Here is a 15,720-nt window from a genome sequence, read left to right as displayed (position 1 = left end):
ACCAGTGACCTCACACACTAAATGAAAGCAACAGGCAAGGAGAGAGGGGCAGAGAAAGCAGGGCCAAGTGCCCTACGGTGTAACTTCAAATCCATATTTCTTCCTTGAAAATGGGTGCAGAAATTTACTAACGCTTAGAACCAAAGATCTGAAGGACCAGCTAGGAAAATCGGAGTAAGCCAAAGTTCTCTAAGCAAATAGGCATTATTAATAAGACCAATAACTGGGGTTCCCATGTGGCACCTGAGTGAAAATGTGATGTCTCCACATATCTCTGGACCTGACGGTTGTGGCGTTCTCCCTTCCAAGCCACAGGAGAACGCATTCTTGTTTACTGGCGAAGCCATCACCCTTTAGTTGGTATCAGATACTGACTTGGAACAAGAAGCATCCTTCACTGTTAGGAAGCTATGGGATGCCAGATTATTTGGCATGCTTTCCAAAACTATTATTGAAATGTTTCTAGGAAAAAAATGTTTTAGAGCAAGGAGGAAAAAATGTGATGTTTTAGAGTAAGTTTGACTCCCCACAGTGCCATAAATTGGCTAGGATGTGTCATTCATATGGTAATGGTAGAGATATTAACATTTATTTATAAAAGAACATTCAGGTCTTCTCATCCCTCCCTTTGAGGGAAGCTGTACCATCTATGCTCTGCCGTATGTGTGGGGTCTTCAACCATTCAATGTTTTGCTCAGGGAATCTGGGTTTCATAAGCTACCTACGACTAAGAGGCAGAGAAGACATACATTATCTGTTTACACACATTTAGCTTTGGCTCTCTTATGTCTAAACTGTTACACACAGTTCTCTCCTTCCCCTTTGATGTATAATACACGTGTGCTGGCTGGTTTCTGTCAACTTGACACCCACCTAGACATTTCTGGGAAGAATGGATCTCAATTGAGGGATTGCCTCTATCATACTGGGCTACAGTCAAGTCTATGGCAGCATTGTCTTGATTAATGATTGATGCGGGCGGGCCCAGCTCACTGTGGGTGGTGCCACCCCTGGGCAGGTGGTCCTGAGTTGTATAAGAAAGCAAGCTAGCAAGTCATGGAGAGAAGTCAGTAAGTAATGTTTCTTCATGGCCTTGGCTTCAGTTTCTGCCTCTAGGTTCCTACCCTGACTTCCTTCTGTGATGAGCTATAAATCATAGGATAAAATAAATCCTGTCCCCTCAAGCTGCTTTTGGTCTTAGTGTTTTAATCAGAGCAATTGAAAGCCTTTTCGTGCGCGCGCGCGCACACACACACACACACACACACAGCGTATGTTGCCATCCAAACAGGGTTGTTTTTCACTTTCTTTGTAATTTTTTTCTGATTATAAACGATATGAAAATGCAAACCCAATGTAGGAAACATAACAGACTGTCAAAAAGAAAATATAAATCACATTTTTAAAACCTCCAAATCCCTATTAAGGTTTTGGTAAATTTCTATGTGGACTCTTTTGTTTGTTTTCCAAGACAAGGTTTCTCTGTGTAGCCCTGGCTGTCCTAGAAGTCACTGTGTAGACCAGGCTGGCCTCAAACTCACAAAGATCTGCCTGCCTCTGCCTACCGAGTGCCGGGATTAAAAATACTACCCCCAACCAGCCAGTCCTGACTTTTTAAATTAATTCTTATTTTATGTGCATTGGTATTTTGCCTGTATGTATGTCTGTGTGAGAATGTCAGATCTTGGAGTTATAGTCTTGTGAGCCGACATGTGGGTACTGGGAATCGAACACTGGTCCTCTGGAAGAGCAGTCAATGCTTCCAAATGCCGAGCCATCTCTCCAGCCCAAGCAGTTCTGATATTTTTGAACAATAAAAATATAAGGCTACTATAAATACCCCTGACTACCCATCCTTGCACCCACTGTCTCTATGGAAATACAGATGTGGGGTTACACTTCAGGACACCAGGTTCTGCTTTCTCTGTTTCTCTGCTGTTCACCAGTGGCTTTCAGCAGCAGCCTGAGGCTGTGGAAGCTGGGCTTCTGAAAACAACGGGTACATTTTTTAAGAGCTGAGCCATAGCATCTTCAACCTTTGGGCATCCTGGGTAGCTGGAGCCGTATTTACAGACAGTATGCTTCCCTTTCTTACCCTTGGAAGGATGCAGTTGTCCCAGAAACACAAGCAGCCTGGGAAAGCTAGTTAAAGACTTCAAATGAAAGTAGCCCAGAGCAGCCAAGAGACTCACTTATCCAGCTTCTCGTTAGCTTGCCGCCACTGTGTCTGCTCTTTCCTCCATCTCAGATTTTCGCTGAGGCCTGGAAATCGGTCATTCCCTAGGAGTTAAGAAACACACGGCAGGAATGTGATTAGCATGAAACCCTCTAAGATAACGGAAAGTCGAGCGTGCAGCTTTACTGAGAAGGCTCAGCACATTCTTCAGTTAATCAGTTTGTCTGCCGTGAGGAGATAAAGCCGCCATGCTGTGTCTGTGGTGAGCTGCCCTGGATGGACAGGAGGCAGCTCTGGAAGATGTCCTGCCTTTCGCATTTCCCCTGAGCAGGGGCTTCCGTGGGCCCCCCAGCCCCTCAACCCGACCTGCTGGAAAGAAGAGCACGCATCCAGCGAAGGTGCTGAGTGCCCTCCTGTTGCTGTTTCCCTGGGAACACATGGCATCTGAATGTCTTACTGTGATGAGCTCAGGTGTGTGGATCACAGGGTCCCTAGGATGGTGGTATACTGGCACTGTTTGGGGGGAGACTGCTCTACCCCAGTAACATATCAAATGACTCAGGGCTATGACCTTGGGCCCCAGAGCCCTCCAGTTTGTTGATCAGTCTCCTTCCGGGCCCTAAGCACAAGGGAGACAGTGTCCCCTCCTCCTTCAATCACTTTCTTGGACGTGGCCTTTACTGGCCCTTAAACCTCAATAAAACATGGGCCTTTGGGGACTTTCAGGGTTATCCTTGCCCCCAGAGGCAGAGAACAAGCATTTTACAAGCCAAGCACAGGATCCAGAACCAGGACCTTCCTTCCCATAAAGAGTGAAGAGCGGTCTAACAAGTGGGGAGGCCGCCCCCACACCTGGAGTGCGACGGCGCATCATCTCCCCACGGGCTCCTTCCCCACGCAGAAGGGCCTCTTCCAGCTTGGCCTTGACATCCCGTGACTTCTGCAGGACTTGGGTACTGACTTTGTCAGAGCTCTGCTTTCCCTGGAAGGACAGAGGTAAAAACATTCAGTTTAGGGGTGTCTCTGTAGATGCAGAGTTTTGTCAGAAGAGAACACTTCAGGGTCATGGTGAGGAGTTTTGATGTATACTACACAGACACTTTTTCCAGAGGCTCCTGCGGATGAAACTTTATTAGCAGGAATGGGCCCACTGCAATAGGCGGCCATTCTTTCCATGTGGAATGGTCACACTGGCAAATGCACAAGCTAGGGGCTGGAATGCAGACGCATGAAGAATGAACGACGCTGTCATTGCTCAAAGGGAAGAGTAACAAGACAGGACTGAAGGAGACGTCAAAGACACCCCACACCTGAGGACGACACCCCACACCTGAGGACGACACCCCACACCTGAAGACACCCCACACCTACCTTGTACTCAAAGCAGGAGACACAGATGAACAGCAGGTCTAAAATCCTGTTGAGCTGCATGGAAGGCAGGTCAGCAATCCACCTCCTAATGAGGCCCTGATCGGCGTTCTTCATGATCCACAGGAAGCAAACCATGAGGTGGCGGGTGGTGTCTGCATTCAGCATGTTGTATTGCTTATAGGGCTGGAGGGAGGCAAACGGTGGGGGAAGGCGGGGGAAGGTGTGAGAGAAGTCAAGCAACAGGAAAAGACAAAACTGTAAGAGATGAGAACCTCTCAGAACACTTCTTCCCTGGCTGGGCATCTACTTTCTGCAGCCCCATCTTCCCAAGGCAAGGGAATGTGTGCTCAGTAAAGGCTTTACCTTGGCAGTATGGGTTAAGCTAACAAACACTGAACGAAGCACTGTCTGGTGTCTGTCCTGGACCCTGACCATCTTCTTCAATACCAGCGAAGCAATGGAGCATTCTTGCTGCTAAGATCTCCAAGAACTTCTTCAAGATGGCCAGTGGAGGGTTGGATTTAGGGAGGAGAACTGGCCTAACTAGAGACGATGAATAATCCGACAGTTCTGCTTCATGTCAAGGTCATGAGCTGCTCAGCACACAGTTCAAAACCATGTTTGTGAAGCCATCTACACCAAAATTCACCCAAGGGTGGGTGGGTTTCTAGACTCCTTACAGGCAGTTCATAGAAAAGGTCCATACTGCCCTGAGCAGGTAACTTTGGTAAGGAGGATTATTCAACACACACACACACACACAGACTCCTTACAGGCAGTTCATAGAAAAGGTCCATACTGCCCTGAGCAGGTAACTTTGGTAAGGAGGATTATTCAGATCTAGAGTGTAAACATAAGGAACACTGTTGAATTGTAAGATTAGCGATGCCTAGTCTCACGTGTCCTGTCTCCCTGATTCCCCAACTCTCCTAGGCAAGGGTGAAAGAGGCTGAGGCTGCTAGGTGCTGGGAGGAAAGGAAAAAAAAATCCATCTAGTAAAGAATAGTTGTGTCAAGACCCTGCCTCACTCAAGAAAGCCAAGTAAGCTTCCTGCAGAATCGGATCTTATGTTGAAGTGTGAAATGAGATTGACCACCTCGCTCTCACAAAGCCTAGGTTGCCCTAGGCGCATCCCTAGGATCATAAAATCAAACACGTTAAGTCGAGTAAAAACAGACCAGGAACAGCACTGAGCTAGAAGATGACGTGTTGTCTTGACAAGAGATGGAGTGCATCAACAAACGGAAGAGTCCCTCAAGTGCAGTGGAGGGGACATCCCACAAAGAGCCCTTCTATCAAAGGACAAGCTGAACAAATCTCCTCAGGCTCTCTGGGGGCCTAGAAAAGCTGAGGGCTTTTGCTTTGGATGCTCTGGTCACTTCGGTCATTTACCAGAGGCAAATATTAAGACTAATAAACACATGGAGTAAGCCCATCCTAACTTCAATGGTGTGATCTCTGTAATGGTTCAGAGTCCCAAGTACCCCTCTCTGATAGTTTTCTGTACCTGGCACACTGGGACTGGCTAAATGTGACGTGTGCATCTCTTGCTGTTGCCATGGCTGTCTGAGCAGCGTGCTTCTTGGCTGGCTGTTAGCCTCTGATTCCTGTAGCACAGCGGGGAGGCAGAAACCCTCTCTGTCCTATGCTGGGTTCTATCAGAAGTCAGGAGGAGGACACACCAACAAGAAACGATCTTAAGGAATGTGTACCTACATACCAAGGAAGACAGCATTGCTCCGCTTGTCTTCAAATTAAAATGATTCCCTGCTATGGCCAGGGCCACATTCTGGTTGATTCCATTGGCCACATCTTGTTCTTCATAGGAGCCACTGGCGCGGCTTTTCCCACTGCGAGCGTCTGCAACTGCAATTAACATCACCATGGGTGACAGCAAGCCAAAGACCACACTTCCCGGTCTTCAACCCAATAAGAGACAGAAGCATCTTAGTTAATAAAGTCAGCAAGTAATTCAAAACCTGGTGTTCATCATCATTTGTCTAGGGAAAAAGCAGACAGGCTTAAAACAAATGGAGGGCTGAGCACGAGCTCAGGCTACAAACTAATTTTTCAGATGTTAGAAATAGAAGTTTTCAAAGTTTTATAATACTTCTTTGTGTTCTGTATTTAAAATAATACTGTTTATTTCACATAATGATCCAATAAGATGGAAGCTATAACTCCAGAATAAGTTCCCTGTAGGATTATATGCTATTATAGTAAATCATACACTAAGATTGTTTCAAAAGTCTAAGCATATCTATATTTACAGAAAAGCCAAATTTGTCAGAGGTCACCTATGGTAACAGATGCAGCTTAAATTTGAATTTAGATGTATCTTTAATATTTTATTTTATTTTTTATAGTTTTGCTACATGTATGTCTGTGTACCACTTTCATGACCCCAAAGGCTACAACAGGTCATCAGAACTGAGTCTGGAGTCACAGACAGTTATGAGCTGCCATGTAGGTGCTAGGAATTGATGCTGGGTCTTTTGGAAGAGCAGCCAGTGCTCATAAGTACTGAACCATGTTCTCAGCCCCATGGGCTGTATCTTTAAAATAAATTCATTTTTATTTTATATGTATATGTTAGTGCCTGTGTGTATGTATGTGTACTTCATGGGTTTGGGAAAGTCAGAAGAGGGTCTCAGATACTCTGGAACTGGGGTTACAGGCAGTTGTGAGGTGTTGGGAACCAAACCCAGATCCTCTGCAAGAGCAGCAAGTGCTCTTAACTGCTGAGCTTTCCTCCTGGTAATTTACATGATGATTTTTTTTAATAAAGAAGAGAAATAACCTCCCATTTCCCTCGGAAATGGGAGGCTGGGAGGAGGTGGAAACTTGTTTTTATTCCTTTTCTCAATAAAAAAATAAATAAATAAATAAAAAAAAAACAAAAAAAAAGAAGAGAAATAACTACTTCCATAGGAATGCTGGCTTTTCGCTTTACAATTTGCATAAATTAAAGGTTCTAGATCATTGTTCTCATCTTGTGTATCTGTTTCCATAGGAATGTGAGAATGTGTGTGTGTGCGCATGCGCGTGCGTGCACATATATATATATATATGTATATATATGTATATATGCATGTGCATCTGGAGGTAAGAAGATGATCTTGTTTTTTTTCTCAGTCACTGTCCACTTCTCCCCTCCCCCACCTGGCTGGCTGACTGGAGGGCTCCAGGAATTTTCCTGTCTCACCTTCCCAGTGATGGGATTACAAGTACAGCACCGTGTCTGAAATTTTTAGGTGAGTTCTGGGAATTGAACATAGATCCTTGTGTTTGAATGGCGAGCTCTTTACTGACTAAGCTATTTCCACAACCCCAGTCTCATTATTTTATAAACTAAATAGTTGTTATTGTCCTGATTTTACAGATGACTTAGTCAACATGCCACTATACTTGGAGGAAGTGGGAAACTCAGACGGCTCTGTGGGACTCAGGGGTGATGCCTTGTAAGGACTGCTGGGCTCAGGCAGGCATTCTCCAGACTCTAGACCATTTATCTGCAAACCCCAGCAGGGCAACCTCTCCAAACTCACAGAGCAAAAGCTATTCTGAAGTGACCAGAAGAGTGTTCTTCTGCCTATATTCTCCAGCCCAGACTGGAACAGGAACATAAATCCAGGAGGTGGGAAATTTTGAAAAATTTTATGCTGTATTCTTGTCATTAAGTAAAAGATACTGACCTCAGAATTGACCTCTGACAAAAGCAAACTTTTTTTTTTTTTGCTGTGGCATAATTTTCTAATATTAAAAGACTCCATGATTTATGTGTCAGTGGATTGGCATAAAGCAAAAAGTCTTTTGGTTCCAATTACTCCTTTGTATGCACCGTGAAAGAAAACGAACATGTTTATTTGAACAGAGCAGCGACCCCAGAAGAGAGTAGCGAGCTCTCTTCTATTCCATTCTTGACTGCACAGTTAACAACATCCACCAGAAACCAGTAGGTCAGTGAATGAACGTACAAATAGTTTCTCTCTCTTACACACACACACACACACACACACACACACACACACACACACACACACACACAATTCTGTGTTTTAAAAACCTGTGGGTTCAGGAAAGTTTTAGTGACCAGTGCTATGAAGTGTCACCCACACAGGCTATCCACACTAGCACTGATAAGAGAGCTTGCTTTCTGTGTGAGGGCCGTATGGCAGGGGCCTCACTGACCTCAGACAGAAAATAGCAGGTCCTTACCTGTAAAGTCATAGAGCTGTGGTAAAGCATCCAGAATGATGCCAACCAAGGGCAAGTATAGGGCGGCGATTTTGACTTTGACTTCTGGTTTGAGACACCGTGGATCCAGGTCATGAGAACTCAGGAGGCTGTGGATGGCACTCACAGCTTTTCTCTGTACTCTGCTGATTCTGTTGACACAACAGCGAGAAACCAGGCTATGGTGAGGGAGGCTATGTGCCCTTAAGCCAAAGAGTGCCCCATATGATCCTGAACAATTCGGGGACAGTGTGAAAAGCAAGTAAAACACCGTAGAAGAGAGGCTGCCTGTGTTACCATCCTGGTCTATTCAACCTTCTGTTTTCAAGCTCACCGTATCATGAATACTCCATTCCTTTCCAATACCGAGTGACATTCCGCTGTGCATAGAAAACAATCTCATTATCCCCTCATCAGCTGATGAACGTTTGAGTTGCTAATACTTTGGGACAATCATGAATGATGAGTGCTCCTAGTTTTTGTGTGGGTGTAAGTATGCACCCCTTTGGCGTGCCCCTTGGTTAAACCACTGGAGTCAGAATTCTATCTTGACCTTTAGTGATTTCTTCACCAGGTTACATTCCCGCCAGCTGTGTCTGAATGCTCTTTTATCTGTCTTTTTCATCTTTTTCTTCTTGTTCTTCTTGTTCTTCTTGTTCTTCTTCATCATCATCATCATCATCATCATCATCATCATCATTATCATTATCATCATAATCATCATCATCATCATCTTTCTCTCTCTGGTCTTGTTTCATTTTGTTTTTTGTTTTTTGAGACAAGGTTTCTCTGTGTAACCCTGGCTGTCCTGGAACTTGCTCTGTAGGTCAGGCTGGCCTTGAACTCTGAGATCTACCTGCCTCTGCTTCCTGAGTGCTGGGACTAAAGGCGTGAGCCACCATGGCCTGGTTCCCCCCTCTCTCTCTAATGCTGGGGATTGAACTTAGGTCCTAGCAATTGCTAGGCAAGTGCTCTAGCCACACCTCTGCCTCTCTGTCTTTTCATCAGAACCATTCTAGTACTCAGGATGTGGTATTTAATCACAGTTTTAATGAGGTACTGGCATCAACATCTTTTCATGATCTATGACCATACTTTCTTAGGAAAATGTCTGTATCAACCTTTTGCTCATGGTGGCACACGGCTTTAATTTTAGTATTCAGGGGGCAGAGGCAGGAAGATCTCTGTGAGTCTGAGGCCAGTCTAGTCTACATAGTGAGTTCCAGGACAGCTAGGTCTATACAGAGAGACCCTGTCTCAACAAACAAATAAAAATTTTAGGTATAGCTAGGGGTGCATAGCATTTGGAAAACCAAGGCAATAGAATCATGGGTTTGAGGCTAGCCTGAGTTACACAGTGAGACTTTGTTTCAACAAACAAAAACAAGCAAGTAAACAAAACAGAAAAAAGATTTAATTTTCCTTTTATTCCTGAGGTCTAAAATTAACATATAAATTCTTCATTAGATCTGTGACTTGTAAAAATTTTTGCCCTTTCTTTGGATCTGTGGATTATCTTCTAATTTTCCTATTTAATTTTTGTTTTGAAATGGTCACTATATAGTCCTGGCTGACTTGGAACTCTCTGTGTGAACCAGGTTGGCCTCACTGAGCTCCTCCTGCCTCTGCCTCCGAGTGCTGAGATTAAAGGTGTTCACTACCATGCCTGGACTCTTAATTTTCTTATAAGGAAAATCCAATTCTGTTTTCTTCTGTTGTTGTTCAGACTTTTATTTTCAGAGCTGGAGTGTCTTTGTCTAGTTCGAGTGTTTGAAGACGATGACTCTGGTTTTACCTTTTCTGTATACCCCACAGCTTTAGGTCTTCCACCTTAGGCCGCAGGTTTAGTTAACTTTTGCCTACAGTCAGAATGAGGGTTCGTCTTCACGTTTTTGCATGTGAATATCAAGGAGCATTTGTTGAACTATTTCTCCCTCACTGACTTATTTTGAGATACACTAGACAAAACTCAACTGATGATAAGTGTTAAGATTTACTTCTGGATTCTTAATCTGGTTGTACTGACAAATGTGTCCATTTGTGTCTTAGAGCCATAAAGTCAAGTAATTTCGCTTTGTAATGAATTTTAAAATCAGGAATATGAATCTTCCAATTGTATTTTTTTTTTAAAAACACTGTTTGGGCTATAGGGGTTTACTTGAATTTCCAGACTCATTTTAGGAACAGCTTAATTTCTGCAGTGAAGTCAGCCGGAATTTTGAGAGGCACTGCATCAAATTCACAGGTCAGTTTATGGCACAATGCCACCCTAGTATTGTATGCTCTGACCACGGACATGGGATGTGTAGCATGTAGCTCTCTTTCCGGCAACACTGTTCTGATGTTTCCAGTGCCCAGACCTTATACTGCTTTTGCTGAATCTGTTCTTGAGTACTTGATTCTTTTGGGGAGTTTAAATAGCACTGTTCTCTTAATTCCTTTTTCAGACTGTTCATTACAAATATACATAAATACAACTGATTTTTATATTGATCTTGAACCCAGCAACCATCGTGATAACTCCAAAGAGTTTTTTTTTAATTAATGAACTTAAAATTTTCTATAAACACCATCCTGTGTATGAGAATGGAGATGTCTTATTTCTTTCCAATGTGAATACCCAGTCTTTCATTTCAATTGTCTTTTGTCCTAGACAGAACACCTAGTCCGAGGCTGGACAGCAGTGACAGACATGGAAGGTTTAATTTGTTCCTGGTCTTAAGGAGAAAGCTCATGTCTTCCAGGAGCAGGCAGGTGTGAGTTTTCCAGAGGCGGGAATGAGGCTGAGCAAGGTCTCACAAAGATAAGAGGCAATTTCCAAAGGCTCCAAAGCCACTGGATTTATTGAACCTCGGACATTTACAGACAAACCCGAGTTTATGGGACGGCTGTGGCTGCTTACGTGGGGACAGAGTTGCAGCCCAGAAGCTCTTGCCATTACAGCTGAGGCAGATGTGGGTGAGTCTTCTAACTGCCTAGACACACTGATTACTGGGAGCTGTGCTAAAGGATGTCGGTTTTTCCAAGGTTTAGCCCACATACTGCAGTCCTGACAGTATTTCCGTTGGCTTTCTAGGAAAGTAACAGACGGTGGCCGAGCTGCCCAAAACACTGATGGTGCTAATTAGCTCCTCTCTGGGTGTGTTTGCAGACGGCATCTACCTGATCAGACATAATTAACACCATCTCTGAGCAAACACTCCCTTATTGCCAGTAATACCCCAGCAACAATTTTACAAGGACCAGAAACAGATGTTGGGGTTGTTTCCAAGTGGAACAAAAATAGAAAAATCAAAGACCACTGCTAAGGCGAACACAAAAGATACTTCCGGGAATCACTTAAAGCCACGGTACTTATTAAGAAGCAATTAAGAAAATAAAGATGGGTGATTTCTCCTTTTTTTAAACTTTCTTCTCTCAGGATCTATCTGCAACTAGCTGAGGGCGCTTTTGTTGCTGAGAAAATGTTAGTTATAGGAAAGGAAATTCTACCGGGAAAAGTGGAATTCAGTTGGAAAGATTATGACGGCTGTAAGCTGTGAGCCAACAAGTAAGGCACGACATTGCCGTACACCCAGGTGCTCGGGTACGCACACCGTGAGAGGATCCACGAGAACAGGGCCCAGCCCACAGTGGCTCTCTTGTCCACAGAACTGTCATCTAGACACAGGCCAGCGGCTTCCTTATTAGCTGTCACTTCCTTTGCCAGCTTTGGGAAGTGGCATCTTGGTATTTCCTCTCGGTGTGCTCACTTTGTCAAAGGTGGCCTTGTTAGGGCTGGGGGTGTAGCTCATGCCGAGCCTGGGCAAGGCCCTGGGTCCACCTCAACAACCCTCTTACAAAATGGTTTTTCCCTAGGGAATTCAGTAACAAAGAATTCACTGCAAACTCTGCTCAAGCAGGGGACTTTAAGAAACCATTCTGAGGTGGGCTTGGTGGCGCATCCCTTTATTCCCAGCATTCTGGAGGCAGAGAGAGGTGAAACTCTGAGTTTGAGGCCAGCCTGGTCTGCAAAGGAAGTCCCAGGACAGCCAGGGCTACATACACTGAGAAACCCTGTCTCAAACCCATCCTCTCCCTGCCCCCGAAAAAAAAGCCATTTTGGGGCTGGGGATGAGTCTCAGTGATAGAGTGCACACTTACTATATGTGAGGCTCTGGGTTCAATTCCCAGCACAGTAAAAACAAGGTCATTTCATGGATCCTATAACCCCCTTGTCCTACTATATACTCCATGGGTATCATCAAGACAGGCGTGCTCATCCTTGGAACTAGCAGGTGGTGGAGTTCTGGGGTCTTGTTATATACCTAAGAAGGTGAACTGTGGTGTACGAGTTCCTTCTGTTTGTGTGTTGCTTTCATTGGTTAATGAATAAAGAAACTGCCTTGGCCTAGTTGATAGGGCGGAACTTTGGTAGGCGGAGAAGACAGAACTGAATGCTGGGAGGAAGAAAGCAGAGACACAGAGAAGCCATGGATCCTCCGCCTGAGACGGATGGCACCAGTTAGAATATTTTCTGGTAAACCACTGCCAAGTGGCAATATACAAATGAATATAAATGGGTTAAATCAAGATGTGAGAGTTAGCCAATAAGAGGCTAGAACTATTGGGCCAAGTAGTGATTTAATTAATACAATTTCGGTGTGGTTATTTCAGGACTAAGCTAGCTGGGCAGCCAGGACAAACAAGCGGGCCCTTCTCCTTGCAACAGAACTGGAGGCATTGTTAATATTTTTTCCCTTCATGTTCCACTTTAGGAGTCAGACACTTACCCGTCACCTTCAGCATCCAGGGCGACAGCCAGTTCTGTGAAGAGGAGCCCCGTGAGAAAGTGCTGCTGGCGGTATTCCGGGGTCAGGTCAAACATGCTGGCAATCTTTTGGTCCTGGAAACTGGAGCAGGAGCTTGAGTTCTGCAGAAATATAAACAGAAGCTTGATGAGCAATAAGAACTGGAATCAAAACAGCCCTGGCTTGCATTTACAGAGTTCTGGCCAGATATTGCATGCACTGACTGGCCAGCATGAGTTTAAGAGCAGATCATGCAGGGCCTATTGAGAAACCAGGCTAGGGGTAGAGCTCAACAGGAGAGCATGTGCCTAACATTGCTGGGTTCTCAGAACAGCCAAACAAGAGGAAAAGAAAAAAGAAAAAAAAAAACAGCTAATACTCTCCTCGCTCACCTGATATCAAAATATGCAAATGAACAAGCAGCCCAAGATAAATGTAGACAGAGAAACAAGGACTGCACCCAGACCCATGCTAGGGCCTGTTTCCCCAGTACCCTTTCTGAAAGGTTGCCTGAGAACACTGTCTGAATGTTGCTGGCAGTCCTTAGGCCATTCTTGCCCTGTGTTCCTACTCCAGGGGCATCCTTCACCAAGGGCAGCAGAAATGAGTGTTTCTGTAAGTCCTTGCATTTTGCTGGGTAGGGTCCTGTCAATTCCTTGGGGTAGCCAGGAGAGGAATGCAGGGAGAGGACCCGGGACAAGGTCAACACGGGGAGTCATAGGACTCATCCCACTGAACAAACTGCAGCAGACAGATAATGGAACTGGTCCTTGTAAGTCACGTGTGTCCTGGATTACATTATGATGGTCACGTAGCTAACTTTGAGTACGCCATCTGGAACAGATAGCTAAGCTGACTTCTTCCTATTTTACTACTACTACTACTACTATTATTAAAAATCAAGGATATATAGCAGAATAGAATCTAATGCTATCTTGGGATATCTTGCCTGTTGCTCTGAATATTATTTAGTCGGGGGCTCCATCCCAGCCCCCTGGCATCCATTTTTGGAATGCTGGGCAGAAAACTCCATTCTAAGCTCCCTACTCTGGAAGTTGCCTCAGTCCAAACTCTACCTCTGAGAAAGCCCGCCAAATGGTGACACCTACCCAGGGAAGGTCAAGACCACCCCCACAGGCTATTTAAACTGCCCCCCAGAGAACAAACACATGGTCTCCCCTTTTCCTCTCTGGTGGTCTTTTGCCCCCCCCCACCCCGCCGTGTTTCCCAGGACCACCAGGGAGAGCGCAGGCACCCAATTAATCCTGGATATCTTTTAATTTGGTTTGATTTGGTCTGATTGGGATATTTATATCGGCAGAGAGGTTTGTTGATAAGAAAATACTTAACAAGTATCTGATTTGTTTCTCACATATAGAACATGATTGATTGTAAAATAACATTTCCTTAAGGGTTTTCTAGAGGACACTAATTCCTTGAGAAGCCTATGGAGGAGGGGGAGTGAGGTCATTGCCACAGTCAAATTATGTTGGGAATCATTACTTCTCATCCCCCTCCCCCTCCAGTACCTCTTCCTTTCTAAGGCCTTTGACAAAAAATGAGGTTGACAAGTTTACAAAACACACTTGACTTTGGAACCCTGTACTTGCAAATATATTAAACGTGCATTTACATAATAAATCTAATAATAATAATCGGTTAATGCCGACAAAGGAGGACTTAAGTTTCCCCAATCTCTAGGCTTCCGATTCCTTTCTATATGGTCAGCCTCATTAGGGACCCCTGAGTCAAACTACTTGATTTGTAAGCCATCATTTCAGATGCCACAGCTTCAGGGTAGCCTATCGCCCATATCTATGTCAACTGATCTGGTTTAAATAGCTTAATGTTTTTTCCTCTAAGTAGTAAGACCAACATTTATAGGAGATGCATGATTGAACTAATTAATAAGCTAATTAACAAAATAGCTTGACTCCTGCCTTCAGGTGGTGGATTACCTGGGAGGATATGGAAGGACAGGGAGATGCTGGGGCAGTATCTGTATTCATGAAGAGGAGGTTCAGGTTGAGGTAATGCTCATGGCTACAGAGGATTCTCAGGAACTCCAGTCGCATGGAAATGAGCGTTGGAAGGGTATTAAGCTTGGCTGACAGCTGGAGGGAAATACACAGAGGAAAGAAACGCTTAGTCTAGGATAACCAGAGCTGAGTTTAACAGACATTAACATCTTTTTCTGTGCTGTAAGACATCGAATTGAGTAAAGGTTGATCTGACAGAGCAACAGACACCATTCTGGGAGCCTGGCCAGCTTTCAATTACTACTCTTCTGAACAGCAGCCCCAAATGAGAACGCTTGTCCCATCATCACAGTGTCTAATCAACGCCATGGCAAACCTGTGTAGACAATAAGCTTGAGATATGTATGTCTTCAGCACAGCCACGGAACACATCTTCCGACAACTCTACTGTGTCGCAGAGGCTAAACTAAACACTGCCACCATAAAGTGACCAAATAACAGTTGAAGAAGGATCACAGCTCCTTCTACAAATGGCGCCCAATGTGTGCTGTGGATGGCTTTAGTTCCGTTTTGAAAGAAAAACGGTCCATTCTGCACAGCTATCCATGCCCTGTTGTTTTGGGGTCACCTTTCCCCACATCCATCTTAAAGCTTTGGAAATAGATGGACCTGCATTTGATATGCACACAGTGCCCTGGAGCCTGGTGGGCTGAAGAATTCACTGGTCTTTACGCTGTCACAGGTGCAGGCAGCAACGGGTGAAAGATGTGGGTGCTTCCTTAGGATTTTCTTCTTATCTAGTGCATCCTTTAGGAAACTCAGGGGTTGATGAATTTCGGCTGGGAAAGGGGTGTTATGTAAATAAGCCAGGGACCATCTCTGTGTCGACTCTAAGTTGTATGCATGCTTCCTTAGAACTAACATACATCAAGCACACACCCATCCTGAATTTTTACACATTTAATCATTTGAAAATAAGCCTCAAATAGTTTTTTGGACACTTAAGGGAATTTCTAATATGTAAACATAATTCCCATTAATGATTTGAAAAAGTATGAGAAACAGAATAAAATGAAACAAATCTTGGTAATTTAGAATTTACTTTTATGAAAGTATGTTGACAAATATGTCAACGTTGATCTCCCATGCCCTGTGTGGATTTAGACAA

General features: G+C 44.3%; 1 protein-coding gene and 1 non-coding gene across 2 annotated transcripts in view; one reads left to right on the top strand and one right to left on the bottom strand.

Annotated features, from left to right (window-relative positions):
* Dock8 (dedicator of cytokinesis 8) overlaps nt 1–15,720 on the bottom strand; it is a 198,337-nt gene that overhangs the window by 36,074 nt on the left and 146,543 nt on the right. The window contains exons 27-33 of the mRNA XM_005352086.3: nt 14,532–14,687; nt 12,556–12,695; nt 7,766–7,935; nt 5,268–5,413; nt 3,548–3,730; nt 3,029–3,158; nt 2,193–2,280 (exon numbers count right to left, since the gene is read on the bottom strand). Of these exons, the coding sequence (XP_005352143.2) occupies nt 2,193–2,280; nt 3,029–3,158; nt 3,548–3,730; nt 5,268–5,413; nt 7,766–7,935; nt 12,556–12,695; nt 14,532–14,687 (1,013 nt within the window). The remainder of the gene's footprint in view (nt 1–2,192; nt 2,281–3,028; nt 3,159–3,547; nt 3,731–5,267; nt 5,414–7,765; nt 7,936–12,555; nt 12,696–14,531; nt 14,688–15,720) is intronic.
* Nucleotides 263–393, top strand: LOC113456563. Its single transcript, XR_003377330.1, has one exon. It is a non-coding gene; the product is annotated as a small nucleolar RNA SNORA24 (small nucleolar RNA).

Source organism: Microtus ochrogaster, chromosome 8 (assembly GCF_000317375.1).
Source record: "Microtus ochrogaster isolate Prairie Vole_2 chromosome 8, MicOch1.0, whole genome shotgun sequence".
Lineage (NCBI taxonomy): Eukaryota > Metazoa > Chordata > Mammalia > Rodentia > Cricetidae > Microtus > Microtus ochrogaster.
Note: the sequence above shows the minus strand (reverse complement) of the source record. Positions and strands in the feature narration are given on the sequence as shown.